Source organism: Erythrolamprus reginae, chromosome 1 (assembly GCF_031021105.1).
Source record: "Erythrolamprus reginae isolate rEryReg1 chromosome 1, rEryReg1.hap1, whole genome shotgun sequence".
NCBI lineage: Eukaryota > Metazoa > Chordata > Lepidosauria > Squamata > Dipsadidae > Erythrolamprus > Erythrolamprus reginae.
The window spans coordinates 38,275,940-38,299,743 of NC_091950.1; the positions used below are offsets into that span (position 1 = coordinate 38,275,940).

At 45.7% G+C, this 23,804-nt stretch overlaps 1 protein-coding gene across 2 annotated transcripts in view; it reads left to right on the forward strand.

Annotated features, from left to right (window-relative positions):
* The first annotated feature begins 6,056 nt into the window (after window positions 1-6,056).
* Window positions 6,057-23,804, forward strand: part of SLC35F4 (solute carrier family 35 member F4) — a 221,290-nt gene continuing 203,542 nt past the window's right edge. The window contains exon 1 of one of the 2 annotated variants that reach the window (XM_070749827.1): window positions 6,057-6,417. In XM_070749827.1, coding sequence (XP_070605928.1) covers window positions 6,312-6,417 — 106 coding nt within the window. In that variant the 5' untranslated portion in view covers window positions 6,057-6,311. The remainder of the gene's footprint in view (window positions 6,418-23,804) is intronic. The other variant, XM_070749836.1, reaches the window with a different exon arrangement.

Sequence of the window (23,804 nt, forward strand, 5' to 3'; positions counted from 1 at the left end):
TTTTTGCAAATTCCTCATCTGTCCACCTGCATATGCCATGTTTATTGTTCTGTCTACAAATGCTGTTCTAGATCGGCTGATTGTGACATCAACTATATAATAATAATAATAATAATAATAATAATAATAATAATAATAATAATAATAATAATAATATAATTATAATAATAATGTATTAGATTTTATTTATTTATTTTATTTATTTATTAGATTTGTATGCCGTCCCTCTCCGTAGACTCGGGGCGGCTCACAGCAATAATAAAGATAATGTAAAAACAAATCTAATAATTTAAAAAACACTAAAAACCGCATTATTAAAAACAAACATACAAACAAACATACCATGTATAAACTGTATAGGCCCGGGGGAGATGTCTCAGTTCCCCCATGCCTGATGGCAGAGGTGGGTTTTAAGAAGTTTACAAAAGGCAAGGAGGGCGGGGGCAGTTCTAATTTCCGGGGGGAGCTGGTTCCAGAGGGTCGGGCCCGCCACAGAGAAGGCTCTTCTCCTGGGTCCCGCCCCTCTCCAAGGACCACATAGTGTTTAAAAAAAAAATCAAATCTGCTGTTGCAAGAAGTGGTGATGTTTACTCATGCTCATGTTTTCACATAAATGTATGTTAAAATCAAGATATTTGTGTATACATACATGAATACCTAAATTTCCGTTTGGTCTTATTTATTTCCAAAGATATTCATTCCAGTTTATATTTCATAAATATGCAATATAACAATCACACATCTTAAAAGTTGTCAAGGTTACCAAACACTGCTTTAAAGGACTGGAGAATTCATAATTTAAGAGCCTAAGAATAGGGTACTACTTCAGAATCAAATCCATCCAATCAGGAAGAGAGATTTCAATAATGATCAAACAGATACTGGAAAATCTCCAAAGAGGGAGTGAAAGTAACAGGCTTCTAACTGCTTGCTCCTTTCAGTTAGTATTTGTTTGTTCAATCAATCAATATTTATATGGCTGCCGATCTTACACAAAGCAACTCTTGGTAGCCTACAATTGCATAATTCAAAGGTTGAAAGATATTCTGCCAGTGTGTCCCAACCGCTCGTAATTACAGGGTAATTAGTCCATAAAGACACACACCACATGATAGAAGGAAAACCACAAGTCTTTAGCAACAGAAAAGCAGAAAAAACTCCTTTTTAAAATATGAAAGGGATTTTCTGGTACACACAAGGCACAGGTTAAATGCAATCCAATTTGTCACCCAGTAACTGGGAAATTGAGTCTAAATTCCAAAGTCCAGAAAGTCCACACACAGTCTTGAATAGGGAAACAGCAAAACCACGATCTTGACGAACTATGAATCAGATAAACTTCCACAAGGCTAAACCAGCACACTGTTCTTTTTATCTGTAGCACTAATTACAGCAGCCCTACCCAACCACAGGTGGCCTCAATTATCTCCTGTAATAATCCTTCAGTTGTTCTCTCCTATGCATCACTCTACGCATGCGTGGATCTGTCATAAGTTCTTGTTCAGAATCCAGGGATGATAAGGATGATTGATCTCCTCCTGGGCTGTCTGCCAAACTCCCCCCTTCCCTGTTACTCACACTTCCTTCGTCAGAGGAGCCTTCATGGGGAGATTCTATCGGAAGCAAAACAGGCCTGGGGCATGTGAATGTTTCCCCCACATCCACCTCCACATTCCTTGGGGCAGGAGCTGGGCCAGAGCCAACCACAACAAAAGATACTTTTTTAAAAAAATGATTGCTAACTTCTTGGCAGCAAGTATCATATTTGCACATTTTTATAAAGGAGAAATTTATGCTTTCCGAATAGAAAGTCCCTCCTATCAATATTTCATTTTTTATTACCTGATCTAGTTTAAGAAAAGCAGATGAGTTACCCTAATGCTTGAAATATTTCTTTTAAGCAACTAATTCCTGAATATTTTGGAGGAGACAATTCTTTGGTCTAATGGTTAAGGTATTAGCTTAGAAATCAGGAGGCTCTGAGTTCTAGTCCTGCTTTAGACATAAAGGTTGGTTGGGTGACTTTGCGCCAATCATTCTATCTCAATGCACCTCAACACACAGGGTTGTTGTTGTTGTGAGGAAAAAAAGAAGGGGAAGGAGTATTAGGTATGTTCACTGCCCTAAGATTGATAAAATATTAAAAGTCAGGATAACATAACAAACAAACAAACAAACAAACAAACAAACAAACAAACAAACAAACAAACAAGCATGCTCCTTCCATACATGAAGTACACTTAGGCAGAGCAGGCAAACTGCAGCTACTTGATAACCCTGCAAGAAAAGGATCAGGAAATAAAAATCAGGATGTTGTCTGCAAAGTGTGAAAAAAAATAATTTATCGGTACAATTTTTTTAAAAAAACTGTTTATGTCAGGAAATGCTACTATCAGTAGAAAGGGAGGACTTGGAGGCAGATGTGTCCAGTTCAGGCCAAGGTAAGGTCTCCTCATGATGTTATCAGGCTCTTCATTCCTATAAATGAAATGTATAGCATAATTTACATGGCCCACATGTCATTTCCTAGGAGTATAATCCCCTGTCACCTTGTGGGCCTAGCCACAGCCAATGTGCTTGTTAGAAGTCACCACTTTTGGAAGATTTTGCCCTGAGGAAAAGAAGTAATGTTCTCCTTTCCTCAGCTGAGGCTATCACTTCCTTTGCTCTTTTCCTGAAGAGAAGAGAGAATCCACAGCAAAATTGTTGTGTTCCAATATCTCAGGGGTTGCCATAAAGAAGAGGGAGTCAAACTATTCTCCAAAGCACCTGAGGGTAGAACAAGAAGCAATGGGTGGAAACTAATCAAGCAACTGAGAACTAAGGAGAAATTTCCTATTAATTAGAACAATTAATCAGTGGAACAGCTTGCCACTAGAAGTTGTGAATGCTCCAGCACTGGAAGTTTTTAAGAAGATGTTGGATAGCCATTTGTCTGAAATGGTGTAGGGTTTCCTGAGAGGGGTTTGGTCTAGAAGACCTCCAGGATCCCTTCCAACTCCGTTATTCTATTATTCTTCGTGTGTCAGTGGCCTTTACTTTTTGTCCCTTCTCATATACCTGCAGCAATTTTCATGTGTACAGAGTGTCATAGGCTCAGCCTCCAATACCTCACATCTAATCATGATTATTATATAGGTGGTCTATGACTTACAACAATTCATTTTGTGACTGTTCAAAGTTACAACGGCACTGGAAAAGGCGACTTATGACCATTTTTCACAGTTACGACCTTTGCAGCATCCTCATAGTCATATGATCAAAATCCAGATGTTTGGCAACTGGTTCACATTCATGAGGGTTGCAGAGTCCCAAGGTCATGCGATCCCCTTTTAGCAATAGCATTTAGATTTATATACTGCTTCGTAGTGCTTTTACAGCCCTCTCTAAGCAGTTTACAGAATCAGCATATTGCCCCCAACAATCTAGGTCTTCATTTTACCCACCTCGGAAGGATGGGAGGCTGAGTCAACCTTCAGCCGGTGGTGAGATTTGAACTTCTGAACTACAGCTAGCAGTTACGGTAACTGAAATAGCCTGCAGTGCTGCACTCTAACCACTGCGCCACCCCGGTTCTCTCTCTTTTGTGACCTTCTGGCAAGGAAAGTCGGTAGGAAAGCCAGATTTGCTTAACAACTCTTAGTTGTTAAGTAACTGAACAATGACAGTGATTCACTTAACAATTGGGGCAAGAAATGTTTTAAAATGGGGCCAAAACTCACTTAACAAAAATCTCATTTAACTACAGAAATTTTGGGCTCAATTGTGGTCGTAAGCCGAGGACTAGCTGTGCTTATAGGATCAGACTGTTCATAAATATCTCACTTTCTCAATAGTTAACACATTATTTCTTACCATCCCAAAGGTGTTTTTTTCAAGAGGCTGTTGGACTTTCTGGTGTTTTTTCCTTTGAAGACATTTCGCTTCCCATCCAATCTTCTTGGATATGAAAAGCAAAATATCTTCAAAGAAAGATCAGAAAGTCCAGTTGCCTTTTGAAAAAGCACCTTTGGGACAACCATGGCCTGGATGACTGAGACTCTCCATAGACATTCATCCTTACCCCTTTCCCTGTTTCTCTCTCCTTCTTTCATTAGATTTCGATACAGCAGAGAGATTATGTAACACTTGTTAAGAGTCAGGGGTGGCCCAGTGGTTAGAGTGCAGCACTGCAGGCTACTTCAGCTAACTGCTAGCTGTAGTTCAGCAGTTCAAATCTCACCACCGGCTCAAGGTTGACTCAGCCTTCCATCCTTCTGAGGTGGGTTCTGACCAGTTCTGGAACACCTGTAGTGGAAATTTTAAGCAATTTGGCATCTGTAAAGCGCTATGAAGAGGTATATAAGTCTGAATGCTGTTGCTATTGGCCCCTCAGGGGGCTTCCCAAATGCCCTGGATGGAAACAACAACAACAACAACAATAATAATAACAACAGCAACAACAACAGAGTTGGAAGGGATCTGCATTGATTGCCGATCAATTTCCGGGCACAATTCAAAGTGTTGGTTATGACCTATAAAGCCCTTCATGGCATCGGACCAGAATATCTACGAGACCGCCTTCTACTGCACGAATCCCAGCGACCGGTTAGGTCCCACAGAGTTGGCCTTCTCCGGGTCCAGTCAACTAAACAATGTCGGTTGGCGGGCCCCAGGGGAAGAGCCTTCTCTGTGGCGGCCCTGACTCTCCGGAACCAGCTCCCCCCAGAAATTAGAACTGCCCCTACCCTCCTCGCCTTTCGCAAACTTCTCAAAACCCACCTTTGTTGTCAGGCATGGGGGGAATTGAAACATCTCCCCCGTGTTTGTAGGTATGTCTGCTTAAAAATGGTTTTTTTAAAACTATTTTAAATTTTAAATTGTATATTATTAGATTTGTTATGAATTGTTTTATTGTGTTGTGAGCCGCCCCGAGTCCAAGGAAAGGGGCAGCATACAAATCTAATTAATAATAATAATAATAATAATAATAATAATAATAATAATAATCTTGGAGGTCTTCTAATCCAGCCCCCTCCTTAGGCAGGAAACCCTACATCACTTCAGACAAATGGTTAACCAACATCTTGGTTATTCTTCAGACAAATGGTTATTCAACTTCCAGTGTTGGAGCGTTCAGAACTTCTGGAGGCAGGCTGTTCCACAGATTAATTGTTCTGTCAGGAAATTTCTCCTTAGTTCTAAATTGCTTCTCTCCTTGATCAGTTCAGTTTCCACCCATTGTTTCTTGTTCTACTCTCAGGTGCTTTGGAGAAAAGTCTGACTTCCTCTTCTTTGTGGTATTCTATGAGATATTGGAGCACTGCTATAATCACCAATTATTATTATTATTATTATTATTATTATTATTATTATTGTTGTTGTGGTTGTTATTATTATTATTTATTTATTTACCTGTTCATTCATTAAAACTTATATGCCGCCCTACTCCCAAATAGACATAAAATGCTATATAAAAACCCTTAAATATAATATAATAGAATTTTATTGGCCAAGTGTGATTTGACACACAAGGAATTTGTCTTGGTGCATATGCTCTCAGTGTACATAAAAGAAAAAGATACATTTGTCAAGAATCATGTGGTACAACACTTAATGATTGTCATAGGGGTCAAATAAATGTATAAAACAATTTAAAATCCACAACTAACAACCAAAACGGCTAACAACTCACGCGTCTTTCCTGGTCGGATCTTGATGGCTGTGCCATCTGACCAACGACCCCAGGTCTGCCGGAAAAGCCAGCTCTTTTTATTTTTATTATTATTATTATCTTTTTTATCATTAGCCATGTTGGCTTGAACAGCAGTTATGATCCAATATTCCGAAAAAGTCTCTGCTGTTGCAGTCTCAACGGGAGGGAGCGCCAATCCCACTCGCGCCCCTTCCTCGCTTTTGGTCTTCCGCGCCCACCGACTTTAAGTTTGGCCACTCGCCGCGTGGAACCGCCGGCCTGGAAAAGGACCGCGCGAAAACTTGGCGGAGGCGGCAGGGGGAGGAGGAGGAGGAGGCTCTGGGGAAGCCACACGGGGGGCGGCGGCGGCCTCGGCGATCATGCAGAGGAGCCGCTCTTTGCACCAAGCCTTGGAGAAGGTGCGCCGAGGAGCCGCCGTGCCACGGCCGCCACCAGCGCACCAGACCGGCCCGCGCTGCAACTGCAGGCGCGGCGAGCCCCCCAGCCCGAGCCCCGCGTCTGCCCAACGCTCCGCGGCCGGCCCCACCTCCTCTTGCTCCTCCGCCTCCTCCTCCTCCTCGTCGGCCGCTACCCCCCTGACCAACCCGGACGGGCGGTCCGAGCCCCCCAACCTTGCATGGATGTCAAGGCGGCGCCCAACGGGGTAGCCACCATCGAGGACCGAATCCTTCGCATCACCGGCTACTATGGCTACTATCCCGGCTACTCCGCCAGCCAGAAAAGTAAGGCGGAAAGCGGGCGCGGGCGCTGCGCCGCGTGGGAAATCCGCGCTTTGGGGGGGGGGGGGGGGGTTGTTGCGCTGCGCTGGGTTGCAGGGTGGCGGTATACACACACATAAACACACACACACACACACCTCCCTACGTCTCCTCTAGCGGGAGGGCACCGCTTGAGCCGGGGGTCTCGCAGGAAACCTGCGCGCAACGGAGCCGCTCGTTTTTGGAGAGCCGGTAAAAGCCTGCGCGACTTTGCCTTCGCTCCTCCAGTGATGGGTCTTTTTTTAACACCCTCCCAATTAAAAAAAAACCCCGGGCACCAGCTGATACGGAAAAGAAGAGGGAGGGTGGCAGAGGGTGTGGGGGGGGGGGATGCCGGAGAAGATAAGCTGGATTCTGGGGTTGGGGGTTTCGAGGCAGGGGGGCAGCGGAGGACGGAGAGAGGGAGAGAGCGAGAGGAAGAAGGCGGTGCGCCCCCCTTTCCGCGCTCTGCATCTTTGGGCCGGGCGAACGTCCACTTGCCTCGGGCTGGCGGCTCTCGCCGTGGGTGGGCGGTTGGTTCTCCTCCCCACCTCCCGCGAAAATGGTGGGCTCGCCGAAAAAGGAGAAGAAGGGGGTCTTGGTGCTTTTGCGTGGCGGCGTGCGCGCGCGCGCGGAGGAGCGAAAGGGGCGCTCCTCACGAAAGGAGCGCAGTGGCTGCGCATCTGCTGCACCCCGAAGGGTGCGGGGTTGCAGCTGCATGAGAGGGAGGGAGGGAGGGAGAGAGAGAGAGGAGAGAGAAAGGAGAGAGAGAGGAGAGAGAAAGGACAGAGAGAGAGAAAGGAGAGAGAAGGAGAGAGAAAGGAGAGAGAGAGAGAGAAGGAGAGAGCGAGAAAGGAAAGAGAAGGAGAGAGCGAGAAAGAGAGAGAGAACCAGAACCAGAATCAATCCCGTGCACCCTTGAGGATTGCTGCACTGATTGCCCGGCCTGCCTGCGAAGGGATGGATAGGATCGCCCTTGGGGTAAAGCTGCAGTAATAAGCGTCCCGCGGTCTCCGTGCATGTGGGAATCCAGCTACGGGTTCCTTTCGGTTTGAAAGCGACTAAGCAGGGAAGGTGTCGCAGGAGAGGCTTAAAACTATGAGGCATGGAGAGAGGGGAAGATGTTTCACATGATTAAAACTGACTTTTTAAAAAAAGGGATGGTAGACAAGAGTCCAAGTGATGGTTCCAACAACGGCTGATGGAAATGCCTTCCTCGGTGTACCATTTTAAGTTTCTGAAATAAACTTTAATTAGCCGGGTTTCCCATGTTCATGTTCAGAGGAAGGGATTCCTAAAAGGAGGAAAACAGCCTTGAACAGGTCTGAGTGTGGCTGGGGAATTCTGGGAGTTGAAGTCCAAATACCTTTAAGTTGCCAAGGTTGGGAAACATAAAGTATGCAAGCCTGCAGCGATGGCTGAGGGCTTCAAGGAAGACTGGGTCACAGAGGCCTCGAGAGCAATTTTATTTCTGACCATTTGCAGTAACTGTTAAGTGGAACGAATCACGGGCAGAGGCAATAAGAGCCTTGGTTCTCCTTTCCCGCCGCTTCTGCCAAGCCTTTTCTTGGAGTGTGGCCAAAGTATTCATCTTATGTGGTTTCTTCAGCTTGCAGCAATGCAGCCTTCCTATGCATATTTCACATATTTCCATGTGGTCTGTTTGATTTAAACATTTTTACCACCCCTTTGTAGAAAAATTAGAGCCGAGGACGCTCATCTGTCAGGTGTAAGAAGAATGTTACTTCATGGTGACAAGTACCGTACACATCAAAAGTTGTGTGACAAGGATACATTGACTTCCACAGCTGTGCTTCCTTCAGAGAAACCCAGGACATCTTGACTCTGGATTTGTACACTTGAAATACAATAGGCTTGGAAGGCATTGAATTGGTATTACAGTATATTTATACTTATTTTTTAAACAAATTACAGCAGCAACTTGGTCTAGAACATTGATGGCGAACCTTTTTTTTCTCGGGTGCCGAAAGAACATGTGTGTACGCTATTGCACATGCGTGTGTGCCCATACCCATAATTCAATGCCTGGGGAGGTTGAAAACAGCTTCCCCCACACCCAGGAAGCCCTATGGAGGCCAGGAACGGCCTGTTTCCCAAGTTCTGGTGGGTCCAGTAGGCTCATATTTTGCCCTCCCCAGGCTCCAAATGCTTCCCTGGAACTTGTTGTGAGCTGCTCCGAGTCTCTGGAGAGGGGCGGCATACAAATCTAATAAATAATAATAATAATAATAATAATAATAATAATAATAATAATAACAACAACAACTGGGGGAGGGTAAAAACGCTCTCCCCGTCCCCTCGGAGGCTCTCTGGAAGCCAAAACCGCCCTCCCAAAGCCTCTGTGTGAGCCAAAAATCAGCTGCCTGGCACACACATGCACATTGGAGCTGAACAAGGGCAACAGCTCATGTACCAGCAGATATGGCTCCGCATTCCACCTGTGGTACCCGTGCCATAGGTTCACCATCACTGGTCTAGGAATATGGAGAATTGGTTTCTTCAGTCATGACTCTTTCATGGTCATATTCTTTAAGTCCTTGACAGTTTTTCACCCCGCCACATGTACATTCTCCAGACAGATGCTGGACAACATCTGGATGTGATTATGATAACTTCTTTCTCACTTCATCATCACCCAGCTTCTGGATCAATAAAGTAATGGGTGATTCAGGAGCCCTATTGGCATTTTAGAAACTTCCTTTGGGTAGGGATGGGTAGGGGCAAGGTAGTATTCCTCCCCATTATTCTGGGATATTTGGTACATTCCACTCAACAAGGCCCCCGTGCATTCCCAATGGGTAGCTTCTATTATTAAGGCGCAAAAGGCCTTCATTCTTGAAGCCGCTTCAGAGAACAGTCTTCTGAAGTATCTAAAAAGTTCACTAAACCATGTCTGTCCTCCATTTCCCTATGATATTCAGAAGCTCCGGAGGCTGCATGACAGCAGACCTAATTCTTATATGGGTCTCTGCAGCCTCTGAAAATTATGCCAGGTGTGCTTTTGAGAATAGTTGTTTTCAGGTGTTGGTGAACACTGGTGTGTCATCCAAAACGTTGTTGCATGTCGCTTTTGACAGATGGTTCATACGTTTGTCACCAATGATGTAAGCAGTACCGAGCTAAACAGTCCAGGAAAATTATCTATTCTGCATTGAGGTTTTAGCCTAAGTTTTTTAACAGGGGTGTAAAAATCGCAACCCATGGATTGAATGCCTCATGCACTGGCCATGCCCACCACCGTTTTAGCAAGGAGGGAAAAAGTTGTGGTACGTCACATGACAACAACATGTCATCGCAAGTTTGACACCCCTGTCTTATAGGATTCAGTTTTCTATCGTGGATTTCGAAGAGAATTTAGAATAGAATAGAATTTTATTGGCCAAGTGTGATTGGACGCACAAGGAATTTAGATTAGAATAGAATAGAATAGAATAGAATAGAATTTTTATTGGCCAAGTGTGATTGGACACACAAGGAATTTGTCTTGGTGCATATGCTCTCAGCGTACATAAAATAAAATATACATTTGTCAAGAATCATATGGTACAACACTTAATGATTGTCATAGGGGTCAAATAAGCAATGAAGAAGCAATATTAATAAAAATCTTAGGATATAAGCAACAACTTACAGTCATACAGTCAACATGGGAGGAAATGGGTGAAAGGAATGATGAGAAAAACTAGTAGAATAAAAGTGCAGATTTAGTAGAAAGTCTGACAGTGTTGAGGGAATTATTTGTTTAGTAGAGTGATGGCGTTAGGAAAAAAACTGTTTCTGTGTCTAGTTGTCTTGGTGTGCAGTGCTCTGTAGCGACGTTTTGAGGGTAGGAGTTGAAACAATTTGTGTCCAGGATGTGAGGGGTCAGTAAAGATTATTCATCAGCAAGTGAAGGACTGGGGCTTTTGTATGTGTGTATCTTCTAGAGCAGGGGTCTCCAACCTTGGCAACTTTAAGACTTTGGGAATTCTGGGAGTTGAAGTCCAAAAGTCTTAAAGTTGCCTAGGTTGGGGGACCCCTGTTCTAGAGAACTCTTCTATGAGCCAGAAGGCAAGCAAATGGTTTTGTTGAAATAGAGTATTTCTGCATTGGAAACTTTCAATTAATACTAGTGCCTAGTGGCAATTGGAGGAGGCCAGCCTATTGAGGGCAGTAGCATTTTATCTGACTGGAAAGCATCAAATGACCTGCTGCTGGTTGCTTTTTTGGGGTTGTATTTTTTTAAAAAAAACAGAAACAGCATGTGTCTAATGAAAAGAGATGTCTTTTTATACACGGTTCGGAAATGACCCAATGCAGTTTTTATTGTTTCAGCATGATTTTCTATTTGGGAGCAAACTGTGATAGCCCTGGGCATTAACTTTAAACAGATGCTGATTTAAGTCACTCCCAGGGAAATGAACAGAACTTAATTTGGTCAGATGGGGGTGGCTGGGGAACCTGAGGAGGGGGAAATTGCAAAAGATCGGGCTTCTTTTGTTTTTCAATAAGTATTTAAATTCTGTAGAAAGAAAAGTAAAGAAGGAACAGAGCAGAATAACAGAGTTGGAAGGGACCTTGGAGGTCTTCTAGTCCAACCCCCTGCTTAGGCAGGAAACTCTATACTAGTGATGGTGAACCTTTTTTTCCTTGGGTGCTGAAAGAGTGTGGGTGCATGCTATTGTGGATGCGCGAGTGCCCACAACCATAATTCAATGCCTAGATAGAGCGAAAAGAAGCTTCCCCTGGCTCCCAGAGGCCTCTGGAGGCTGACAATGGCCTGTTTTCCAACTTCTGGTGGGCCCAGTAGACTTGTGTTTCGCCCTCCCCAGTCTCCCTGGAGCTAGGGGAGGGTAAAAATGCCCTCCCCATCCCCCTGGAGGCTCTCTGAAAACAAAAAACGCCCTCCCAGAACCTCTGTGCGAGACAAAAATCAGCTGGCCGGCACACACATGCATGTTGTAGCTGAGCTAGGGCAACGACTCAAGTGCCAGCAGATATGGCTCCGTGTGCCACCTGTGGCACCCGTGCCATAAGTTCACCATCACTGCTCTATACCATTTCAGACAAATAATTATCCAACATCTTCTTTAAAACTTCTAGTGTTGGAGCATTCACAACTTCTGGAGGCAAGCTGTTCCACTGATCAATTGTTCTAACTGCCAGAATTTTTCTCCTTTGTTCTAAGTTGCTTCTCTCCTTGTTTAGTTACCACCCACTGCTTCTTGTCCTGCCCTCAGGTGCTTTGGAGAATAACTTGACTCCCTCTTCTTTGTGGCAGTCACTGAGATATCGGAACACTCTAGCAATAGCAATAGTACTTAGACTTATATACCGCTTCACAGTGCTTTACAGCACTCTCTAAGCAGTTTACAGCATATTGTCCCCAACAATCTGGGTCCTCATTTTACCTACCTTGGAAGGATGGAAGGCTGAGACAACCTTGAGCCTGGTGAGATTTGAATTGGTGAACTACATCCAGCAGTCAGCAGAAGCATCTTGCAATACTGCACTCTAACCATTGCGCCACATGTTCCTATGTGTTCATATTAACATATATGTTTATATATTCCTCCAGTCTCCTAATACAGTGGTATCTCTACTTACAAACATAATTCGTTCTGTGACCAGGTTCTTAAGTAGAAAAGTTTGTAAGAAGAAGGAATTTTTCCCATAGGAATCAATGTAAAGCAAATAATGTGTGCGATTGGGGAAACCACAGGAAAGGTGGAGGCCCTGTTTCCTCCCAGGAGATTCCTAGAGAGACCCCATGGACGCTTCTCCCCGCATTTTCTGGCCCTGTTTCCTCCCAGGAGATTCCTAGAAAGGCCCCATGGAGGCTTCTCCCCGCATTTTCTGGTCCTGTTTCCTCCCAGGAGATTCCTAGAAAGGCCCCATGGAGGCTTCTCCCTGCCTTTTCCAGGTTACAGTTTCAGAGTCTCAGGTTTGTAAGTGGAAAATGGTTCTTGAGAAGAGGCAAAAAAATCTTGAATACCCGGTTCTTATCTAGAAAAGTTCGTAAGCAGAGGCGTACTTGGGTAGAGGTACCACCGTACTTCTAATTCTCGATATGATCAGTAAAGTTCATTTTCAGTAAATTAAGCAAGGATGATAAAAGGTAGTGCGGAAAGGATACCAAGCCTTTTCTACCATTAAAATCTTTTGCTCCCTGTCATCAATCTTGCAGCCATTTCCGGAGCAAAAAGTTAGAAAGGACTTTTGTAGCAAGAGGTAACAAGCCTGACTCAAAGGTTAAAGTTGATAAAAGATACAAGCCCATTGCAGGTAATCATTCCAGTCAGAACGCCAGACTTTTCCCCATTAATAAATTGCATATCCTCTCCTCCACAAGGTTGCTACCTTCATCTGTAATGCTAATTAATTGGGAGACTGCAGCTCAGTGGGAGGCCTACTACAGCATTCCCTTTAAGAGAACCCGTCAATTACACTTTCTAAGAATTCCTAGAAAGCGGGTGGTTTCTGCTTGGTTTCAAAGAAAGGCGAGATGTTTCCTCTAAAAGAAACTATTCAGAGAAATCCTGGCCATCTCTGAACACGTCTGATCTGATTCTTGGTGTATACTGTGATTTCCAAAATAAAATTCACCACTTCAAGCATTTGTCCTGTGTTCTTTCAAACCAGGCTCCAAACGGACCTAATTTTCCTTCCAACAGTAGTGAAACTTTTCATTTTTTTAAAAAAATAAACTTTATTAATTTTCATTAAAAAGACAAACAAACACACAAACATTTAACATATAGTTGGGGTTACAATTACCCCTCTCATCCTAGAAGTCTATTTTTATACAGAAAAAGAATATACTATTAATTCATAAAATCAACATACTAATTTAAATGAAAAGAAGAATACAGTGATCCCTCGAGTTTCGCGATCTCGAGCTTCGCGAAACGCTATATCGCGAGTTTTCTACCCGGAAGTAACACCACCATCTGCACGCATGCGTAGATGGTGGAGTTTGCATTACCGCCGGGCAGATCAGCTGCTAGGCGGCCAAAGGAACCTTCCCTGGGTCTTCCCGCCGGCATGGGGGGCTTCCTAGCACCCCCCGAACCCCCCAACCCGGGTTTGGGGGGGTGCTAGGAAGCCCCCCATGCCGGGGGAGACCTTTTAAAACACCCGTGCCGCTTCCCAGCTGAGTCCTGAAGCCAAGCGCAGAAGTTCGCCTTTGGCGCTTGGCTTCAGGACTCAGCTGGGAAGGGCGCGGCTGTTTGAAAAGGTGGCAGTCGGCCTGGGGGGCTTCCCAGTACCCCCCCCCCCCAACCCTGTCTCCTGCCGCCGGGTTTTTTAGCCAGGAGAGGAGCGGCAAAGTGACTTGGAGGAATGGGAAACTCAAACCGCCCCAGTTTCAGCTTTCCATTCCTCCACGTCACTTCGCCGCTCCTTCTGGCTGGTGGGGGGGGGGGGGAGTTAGGAAGGTTCTACTTCTCCCCCCCCAGCCAAAAACTCAAAGCCTGTCTCCTGCCACACAGTTTAGCCAGGAGAGCAGCGGCGAAGTGACTTGAAGGAATGGGAAACTCAAACCGCCCGGTTTCAGCTTTCCATTCCTCCACGTCACTTTGCCGGGGGGAGTCTGGGAGGGAAGATGACGCGCCGGCAGCACAGGGGCGAGGGGTGGGAGGCAAAGCTCTGCGGGTACAGCCCCTTTCGGCCAAGCCTCCCCCCCCCGCCAAGCAGCCAGGGAAGCCGAGCCGGGCGTGGAACATCGGCGCAGGAGGCAGGACACGATCGGGCGACCGGAGCAGCAGCGCCGCCGCCGCCACGCCCCGGCTCGGCTTCCCTGGCTGCGTGGCCGGGGAGGCTTGGCTGAAAGTGGCTGGAGCCGCAGAGCTTTGCCTCCCCCCCCCCTGTGCCGCCCGCGCGTCATCTTCCCTCCCAGACAAAAAGGCCACCCTTCGGCTCTGCAGTTCCAGCCCCTTTCGGCCGAGCACACCCGGCCAAGGAGCCAGGGAAGCCGAGCCGGGCGTGGCGGCGGCGGCTTCCTTCGGGGGGCAACGCCAGCAAGAGGGTCTTCGCCCTCTTGCTGGCGTGCGTGGGCGGTGGGGAAGACCCTCAGCTGCTAGGCGGCCCAAGGAATCTCCCATGGGTCTTCCCCACCGCCCACGCACGCCAGCAAGAGGGGGAAGACCCTCTTGCTGGCGTTGCCCCCGAAGGAAGCCGCCGCCACCACCGCTTCTTCTTCCTTGCGCCCCCGCTGCCTCTCCGCTCTCTTGGGTGGCGGAGCGAAGGAAAACAAAAAGTTTCCCTTTCTGCAGCTCCTGCCTCCCGCCCACCCAAGACAATAAGAGCGGAAGAAGACCCTCTTCTCCAACACGCCCGGAGGAAAGCGGGGGGAAGGGAGGAGAGAGAAGGAAGCCAGGCACGAAGAGTGTCCATGAGGGGGAAGAGACCCCCCGCGCCGGGCAGGCCCACCGAAGCGGGAAGAGGGGGCGTGCGCCCCGGCAGCGCCGCCGCCGCCACGCCCGGCTCGGCTTCCCTGGCTGCGTGGCCGGGGAGGCTCGGCTGAAAGTGGCTGGAGCTGCAGAGCTTTGCCTCCCCCCCCCCTCGTCCCTGTGCCGCCCGCGCGTCATCTTCCCTCCCAGACAAAAAGGCCGCCCTTCGGCTCTGCAGTTCCAACCTTCCATGGGTCTTCCCCCTCTTGCTTGTGAGGGCGCTTCAACGTTTCCGGACGGCAAGCTCGGACTCTTTCTTTTTCCCTCAGAGGACGCTTATGACAGGCGGCTGAGGCTTCGAGTGTGTCCCCTTCCACCGCCAAGGCCTCCCAGGAGTCCACACCCCCCTTTTAAGGCGCCCGCAGATCAAGCGCTCTAGCCAGGCCCGGGCGCACGCCCCCTCTTCCCGCTTCGGTGGGCCTGCCCGGCGCGGGGGTCTCTTCCCCCTCATGGACACTCTTCGTGCCTGGCTTCCTTCTCTCTCCTCCCTTCCCCCCGCTTTCCTCCGGGCGGTGGAAGGGGACACACTCGAAGCCTCAGCCGCCTGTCATAAGCGTCCTCTGAGGGAAAAAGAAAGAGTCCGAGCTTGCCGTCCGGAAACGTTGAAGCGCCCTCACAAGCAAGAGGGGGAAGACCCATGGAAGGTTCCTTGGGCCGCCTAGCAGCTGATCTGCTCGGCAGCGCAGGCTGCTGCTGCGCTGCCGAGCAGATCAGCTGCTAGGCGGCCCAAGGAACCTTTCATGGGTCTTCCCCTCTTGCTGGCGAGGTGAGCGGGCGGGCAGCGGACAAGTGGCGGGCAGCGGGCTGGCGGTGCGGAAGTAAAAACACCATGGAAAAGTGGCACGCATGCGCAGATGGTGTTTTTACTTCCGCACCGCTATATCGCGAAATTTCGATTATCGCAAGGGGTCCTGGAACGGAACCCTCGCGATAATCGAGGGACTACTGTATTGTTTTATATAATTTAAACATTATAATAAGAAAATTAAGATAAAAAAGTTATTCTAATATGTTTACGCTTTTCCATATCATTGAAAGTTTATTTTTCTTTTTATTTGTCCATATATAAACTTTATTCCAAATAATATAAAATTCTGATTCTTCTTGATTGTTCAACCGTCTTGTCATCATATCCATCTCTGCACAATCTAAAATTTTCTTTATTACATCGTCTTCCGTGGGAGTATTTTCTCCCTTCCAGTTTTGTGCACAAACTATCCTGGCCAGTAGTGAAACTTTTCAGATGGTGAAGGTGGCATATGATTGTTATGATTTGTTGTGTCTTGTTGTGAGCCGCCCCGAGTCTATGGAGAGGGGCGGCATACAAATCTAAATAATAAATAAATAAATAAATAATAATAAAATAAATATGGGACTGGACAGTTGTTGTGGCAAACAGGCAAAAATCTATAAGGAACAATTATCTAGTGGCTGCCACCGAGAGGAGGGAGTCTGGGTGTTTTGCAAGGCCAGACGAGGAATAATGGATGGAAGCTGACCAAGGAGAGATTCAACCTGGAAATAAGGAGGAACTTTCTGATGGTGAGAGTGATCAGCCAGTGGAAGAGCTTGCCTGCGGAGGTTGTGAGAGCTCCAACACTTGAGACTTTCAAAGGGAGATTGGACTGCCATTTGTTCGAGATGGTATAGGGCAGTGATGGTAAACCTTTTTTTCCTCGAGTGCCGAAAGAGCGTGCTTATGTACTATCATGCATGCATGAGTGCCCACACCCATAATTGAATGCCTGGGGAGTGCAAAAACAGCTTCCCCCACTCCCTGGAAGCCCTCTGGAGGCCGGAAACAACCTGTTTCCCAACTTCTGGTGGCTCCAGTAGGCTCATGTTTTGGCCTCCCCAGGCTCCCAAGGCTTCCCTGGAGCCGGGGGAGGGTAGAAATGCCATTCCCCATCCCCCTGGAGGCTCTCTGGAATCCGAAAATGCTCTCCACAGCCTTTGTGTGAGCCAAAAATTAGCTGGCCAGCACACACATGCATGTTGGAGCTGAGCTAGGGCAACAGCTCGCGTGCCAGCAGATATGGCTCTGCGCCATAGGTTCACCATCACTGGTATAGGGACTCCTGCTAGAGCGGGTGGGTTGGACTAGATGACTTAAAAGGTCCCTTCCAACTATAATAATCTGTAACTTAATCTAAGGTAATCTGAAAACCGAACTTTGGGCCCTTAAAGAAGATTCTCGAAGCACAAGATGATGTAAGTTCTAAAACAAGAAGTCTGCGGGAAAGGATACAAATCTAGCAGTCATTTCCCAAAAAAACCCCTCTTTAAACTGGCCCAAATCTTTTATGTGTTCCATCTGAACAGAGATGATGTTCCATCACCACCTCTCATCACAAACTCTTACACAAATTTGAGAAGGAATGGGCATAGAATTTGCCAATGTGTAATTCATGAAAAAGCTGCATCGAGCTTTTAAAGCTTCCAGTTGATGGGAGGTTGTCAACATTTCTCCTTTGCTAGAAGTTAGGCGGGAGGATGGCAGCTTGGTAATAGCCCATCAATTTCAGGCAGAAAGTTCAACCTTCCATCTTGGCAGCCTCCGAGCCGAATGGCTCTCAGTAGGGATGTGTATAAAACAGCCAGTAGGTTTTGTTGAAACCTGGAACAAACCAGCATGTCCTGAGAGTTTTGCCGCACCATCTGTTTGGCCCCAATAGAGCAGAAACAAAACCAGGAGCATTTTAGTTGTCCTCAGTTTTGAAGAGGGGAAAAAAAAACCCAGGAAGAGGATTTTGAGGGTGAGGGGTTGCTAGCACTGAAGATGTTATCTAGTTTGTGTAATGAAACGTATGCAAGAAAACAACCAAGCTCAGGGAGTGCCAAGGATCCCTCATTTCAACACTGAGCTACAAATATTCTCCTTTATTGATCTTAGAGTGTTTTTTAGTTCTCTGGTCAGTTTCCTCTTCCTTTGCTCTCCCCTCTTCCTCTCAACACTTCCCTGTATGGATTATCCCTCTGTCCTCATTTTCTCTGGGTCTTTCTTCTTTCTTTCTTTCTTTTTTCTTTTTCTTTTTTTCTTTCTTTCCCACCTTCTTTCTTCTTTCTTTCTTTCTTTCTTTCTTTCTTTCTTTCTGCTCCCCCCTCTTCCTCCCAACACTTCCCTGTATGGATTATCCCTCTGTCCTCATCTTCTCTGAGTCTTTCTTTCTTTCTTTTTTCTTTTTTCTTTCTTTCTTTCTTTCCCTCCCTCCTTTCTTTCTTTCTTTCTTTCTTCTGCTCTCCCCTCTTCCTCCCAACACTTCCCTGTATGGATTATCCCTCTGTCCTCATCTTCTCTGGGTCTTCCTTCTTTTCTTCTTTCTTTCTTTCTTTCTTTCTTTCTTTCTTTCTTTCTTCTCTTCCCTCCCTCCCTCCTTTCTTTCTTTCTCTTTCCTTCCCTCCCTCCCTTCTTTCTTTCTTTCTTTCTTTCTTTCTTTCTTTCTTCTCTCCCCTCTTCGTCCCAACACTTCCCAACACTTCCTTGTATGGATTATCCCTCTGTCCTCATCTTCTCTGGGTCTTTCTTTCTTTCTTTCTTTCTTTCTTTCTTTCTTTCTTTCTGCTCTGCCCTCTTCCTCCCAACACTTCCCTGTATGGATTATCCCTCTGTCCTCATCTTCTCTGGGTCTTCCTTCTTTTCTTTCTTTCTTTTTTCTTTCTTTCTTTCTTTCTTTCTCTCTCTCTCTTTCCTTCCCTCCCTCCCTCCTTTCTTTCTTTCTCTTTCCTTCCTTCCCTCCCTCCCTCACTCCTTTCTTTCTTTCTCTTTCCTTCCCTCCCTCCTTTCTTTCTTTCTTTCTTTCTTTCTTATCTCCCCTCTTCGTCCCAACACTTCCCTGTATGGATTATCCCTCTGTCCTCATCTTCTCTGGGTCTTTCTTTCCTTCCTTCCTTCCTTCCTTCCTTCCTTCCTTCCTTCCTTCCTTCCTTCCTTTTGTCCAATACACACTAATACACAATGAAGGTAATAGAGGATACCTTCAAGTAAAATATATTAAAGGAAGAAAAGAGGAGAGAGTATAGGAATAAAAATATATCAATGAGAGAATAGAAGAAGAGATATAGATATAGAAGAGAAGATATATGAGTTATAGGAGAGACAATAGGATAGGGGTCGGAAGGTACATTAGTGCACTTATACATGCCCCTTACTGACCTCTTCGGAATCTGGAGAGGTCAACCGTGGACAGTCTAAGGGAGAGTTTTCCCTCCCTTCATCCCCCAATGTGGTTGGGTTTTTCTCTCCTTCCTATAGGCAGCATTTTGCTGAATTCCAGTACAAATAGCTCTGTTTGATGCTGTATACAACAGTGTTTTTTTTCTCTCTCTCTCTCTCTCTTTTTTTTTAAAAAAATCTTTTTTATTGTTTTTGAATAAGTACACACAAAACAAAACAGACATACAACAAACATTTGGGCATTTATAGCCCCTTTTCTGTCAGAAGCTGTTATCTGTACATTATACATTGCTTTGTTAATGCCAGCTCTGTTTGATGCTGTATCCAGCAGTGTTTCTTAACCTTGGCAGCTTGAAGATGTGTGGACTTCGGCTCCCAGAATTCCCCAGCCAGTTTGCAGTACATGCCAAAATATCTGAAGCCTTCATGTTTCACTTTGGGGATGAATCACCTGAAAGCAGCTGTTGCAAGCTCAGTCTGCAATTGTAACTAACCCAGGGGTGAAATCCAGCAGGTTCTGACAGGTTCTGGAGAACCGGTAGTGGACATTTTGACTACTTTGGAGAACCGGCAAATACCATCTCTGGCTGGCCCCAGAGTGGGGAGGGAATGGAGCTTTTGCAATATCCTTTCCTTAGGAGTGGGGCAGGAATGCAGATTTTGCAGTATCCTTCTCCTGGAGTGAGGTAGGAATGGGGATTTTGCAGTATTCTTCCCCTGCCATGCTCACTCGACTACTGCAGCACTCTCTACATGGGGCTACCTTTGAAGAGTGTTCGGAAACTTCAGATCATGCAGAATGCGGTCGCAAGAGCTATCATGGGCTTCCCCAGATATGTCCATGTGTCGTCAACACTCCGTAGTCTGCACTGGCTGCCGATCAGTTTCTCGGCACAATTCAAAGTGTTGGTAATGACCTATAAAGCCCTACATGGCATCAGACCAGGATACCTACGAGACCGCCTGCTGCTGCACAAATCCCAGAGGCTGATTAGGTCCCACAGGGTTGGCCTTCTCCGGGTCCTGTTGACTAAACAATGCCATCTGGCGGGACCCAGGGGAAGAGCATTCTCTGTAGCGGCCCCGGCCCTCTGGAATCAACTCCCCCCGGAGATTTGAACTGCCCCTACCCTCCTTGCCTTCCCCAAAATGCTAAAGACCCATCTCTGCCACCAGGCGTGGGGGGATTAACCTCCCCCCTTTTTCTCTGACCTCTATATTGATCAGCTGGACTGAGTGTGTATGACTGTGTAGTTAATGGTTTTAAAAAAATATATATATACATGTATTTTAATTTAGTTTAAATTTTAATGTTAGATTTGTATTGTATTGTATTACTGTCTTGTTGTGAGCTGCCCCGAGTCTTCGGAGAGGAGCGGCATACAAATCTAATAAGTTCAATTCAATTCAATTCATTCAGCCAAACCCACCAAGCCACACCACAGCCACAAAGCTACGCCCAAAGAACCAGTAGTAAAAAAAATTGATTTCACCACTGTGGCCAATGGAGGAAAGTATTTGTAACTCAGAATTGAAATGAAAGGTCTTTGGTGGTCTCTGAGCTTAGTTGTTTTCTTATAGATGTTTCATTACCCAAACTTCCTAACATCATTGTATCAAGACAATTGTATCTGAAATACCTAAAAGTGTCTCTTTTCTTAATCTGGGCCACGTTCTGCTGGAGATATTGTTCTTCATATTCTATTAGTAAGAGAAGCATGTTTTTCATCTGCAGAAGAAAGGACTTCCTTTATGGTAGCCCTCCTACCACTTGATATCTATTTTCTTTAAACAGGTTCTCCATTATAATATAGTAATAAATAATAGATAATAACCATATTTCCATAACTCAGTGGTTCTCAACCTTTCTAATGCTGTGTCTCCTTAATACAGTTCCTCATGTTGTGGTGACCCCAACCATAAGTCTGGCACCAATTTTCCCAACAGAGATTTAATCTGATTGGCAGGAAGGTCAGAGGGACACCCCCACTGTAAACGCCTGATTGGTCAGATTGTAAAAATATGTCCCAAGGCGCCAGAACAGAAGCTTTAGTTCCTAACACCATCATGTCTTTTCCTATGGTCTTAGGCGACTCCTGTGAAATGGTCATTTGACCCACAAAGGGGTCCTAAGTCCCACCCCCAGGCTGAGAACCACTGCCATAGATAGTTTAATCTTTTATTGTAAGTGTTTTCAAGGTCCTTGGCTTAAATAGACTGATACTTTTAAGTACAGTGGTACCTCGAGATACGAGTTTAATTCGTTCCGGACCTGGGCTCTTAAGTCGAGCAGCTCTTATCTCGAACGACTTTTCCCCATAGGAATTAATGTAAATAATTTTAATTGGTTCCAGCCCTCAAAAAACTCACAAAGTTAGTCTAAATTATGCAGAAAGACATGTTTTTAATGAAGAAATGTACATGTACATATAAATGAATAATGAAGTTTCTTTCACTTAACTTGTAAACTTTCTTAAACTTTTAAATTTACATATGTTCAACTTCTCTGCCACCCAATCCTGTAGGACAGAGGTCCCCAACCCTTTTTGCACCAGGGCCCGGCTTTAAGCGATCAAGAGAGGAATGGGTGAATGAATGGATGGAGGGTGGGAAGGAAGGAAGGAAAGAGGGAAGGGACAGGAACAGAGGAAGGAAGCAAGGAAACTTATGAAAGGGGAGAGTAAGAGAGGAATGAGTGAAGGGAGGGAGGGAGGGAAGAAGGTGGGAAGGAGAAAGAAAAGAAGAAATAGAGGAAGGGAAGGTAAAAGAGAGAGAAAGAAAAAGAGCAAGCAAGCAAGCAGGCAAGCAAGCAAGCAAGAAAGAAAGAAAGAAAGAAAGAAAGAAAGAAAGAAAGGGGGAAGGGACAGGAACAGAGGAAGGAAGCAAGGAAACTTATGAAAGGGGAGAGTAAGAGAGGAATGAGTGAAGGGAGGGAGGGAGGGAAGAAGGTGGGAAGGAGAAAGAAAAGAAGAAATAGAGGAATGGAAGGTAAAAGAGAGAAAGAAAGAAAGCAAGAAAGAAAGAAAGAAAGAAAGAAAGAAAGGGGGAAGGGACAGGAACAGAGGAAGGAAGCAAGGAAACTTATGAAAGGGGAGAGTAAGAGAGGAATGAGTGAAGGGAGGGAGGGAAGAAGGTGGGAAGGAGAAAGAAAAGAAGAAATAGAGGAAGGGAAGGTAAAAGAGAGAAAGAAAAAGAGCAAGAAAGAAAGAAAGAAAGAAAGAAAGAAAGGGGGAAGGGACAGGAACAGAGGAAGGAAGCAAGGAAACTTATGAAAGGGGAGAGTAAGAGAGGAATGAGTGAAGGGAGGGAGGGAGGGAAGAAGGTGGGAAGGAGAAAGAAAAGAAGAAATAGAAGGGAAGGTAAAAGAGAGAAAGAAAAAGAGCAAGAAAGAAAGCTGCAAGCACCCCCCCGAGCCCCCCAGGCCGGCTGCAACCTTTTAAAACATGCGCGCCGCTTCGCAGCTGTCTCCTGAAGCCGAACGCGGAAGTTAGCGTTTGGCTTCAGGAGACAGCTCCTTGGCGCTTGTATCTCGAATTTGGGCTTGTAAGTAGAACAAAAATATCTCTCCCCTCCCAGCTCTTATCTCGAGTTGCTCTTAAGTAGAGCAGCTCTTATGTCGGGGTTCCACTGTATTTTTGATTCTGGAATGTATCCCCTTGAGTTCCTATTTTGCATAATTACATACTGTTAAAGCAAGTAAATACTGTAACTCAGTTGGTGGACCAGGGACTCACCAAGTTTTCCACTTCGTAGGTCATGTGTTTTTTTCATTCTTCCTACTTCACTGTCAATTTATAATCTAATGCTGTGTCTGTGTACTTAGAGTCTGTTTTGGATTTGAGATTTTTTTTATTCCAGCGTGTCCTACTTCTATATTTATACAGAATCTCATTTGTCATTTTGTCTCCTTTTTTTCATATTTTAGATGAGCTTGTTTGTCAACATGCCCTGCTTTGTTCTCATTATCTTATGGTTTGATGCCATCTTGGGTTACCTAAGTGCTCCTACCTGATTTCAGATCAATGATAAATAATTAGGCATTGACACGAGGAAAATATTCTTATTCCTACTGATTGTAATTTTCTGCTATTCCTGTTTGAATTCGTTATGGGTCCGTTTCCTTAGGAACTTTGCAAAGAAGCACAAATTCTACTGTGATATATACAGGGTGTTGTGGTTAGCTCTGGCCCAGCTCCTGCCCCAAGGACTGTGGATGTGGGGGAGACATCCACATGCTGCAGGCCTGTTTTGCCCCCGGTGGAATCTGCTGATGAAGGCTCCTCTGACCAAGAAGACATGAGTGACAGGGAGGAGGAGAGTGGGGCAGACAGCTCAGAAGGAGATCAATTATCTAGCTCCTCCTTGGATTCAGAACAAGAGTTAATGATACAGCCACGCATGCCGAGAGCGATGCATAGGCAACAACAACTGAGAGATTATTCTCAAAGAAAATGAGGCCACCTGTAGTTGGGTGGGGCTGTGGTAATTAGTGAGGCTGCTATAAATAGCAGCCTGTGGGTTTGGCCATTGTGGAGGATTATCTGATCATTGTGTCGTGACTGCTTTACTGACTTTGACCTTTTGTGTGCTGATTTTCCCCCGCTTTGAAACTAAACCAGGGCAAAGTGTGTTTCACTTTGTGAAAGAAGAAGGACTGTGAATTGCCTCACAGCTGCAAGATAAGTATCACAGAACTGATAAGGGACTTGTACAAATTACCAGTTTGTTTGGAGACGAGTGCTCTTTGC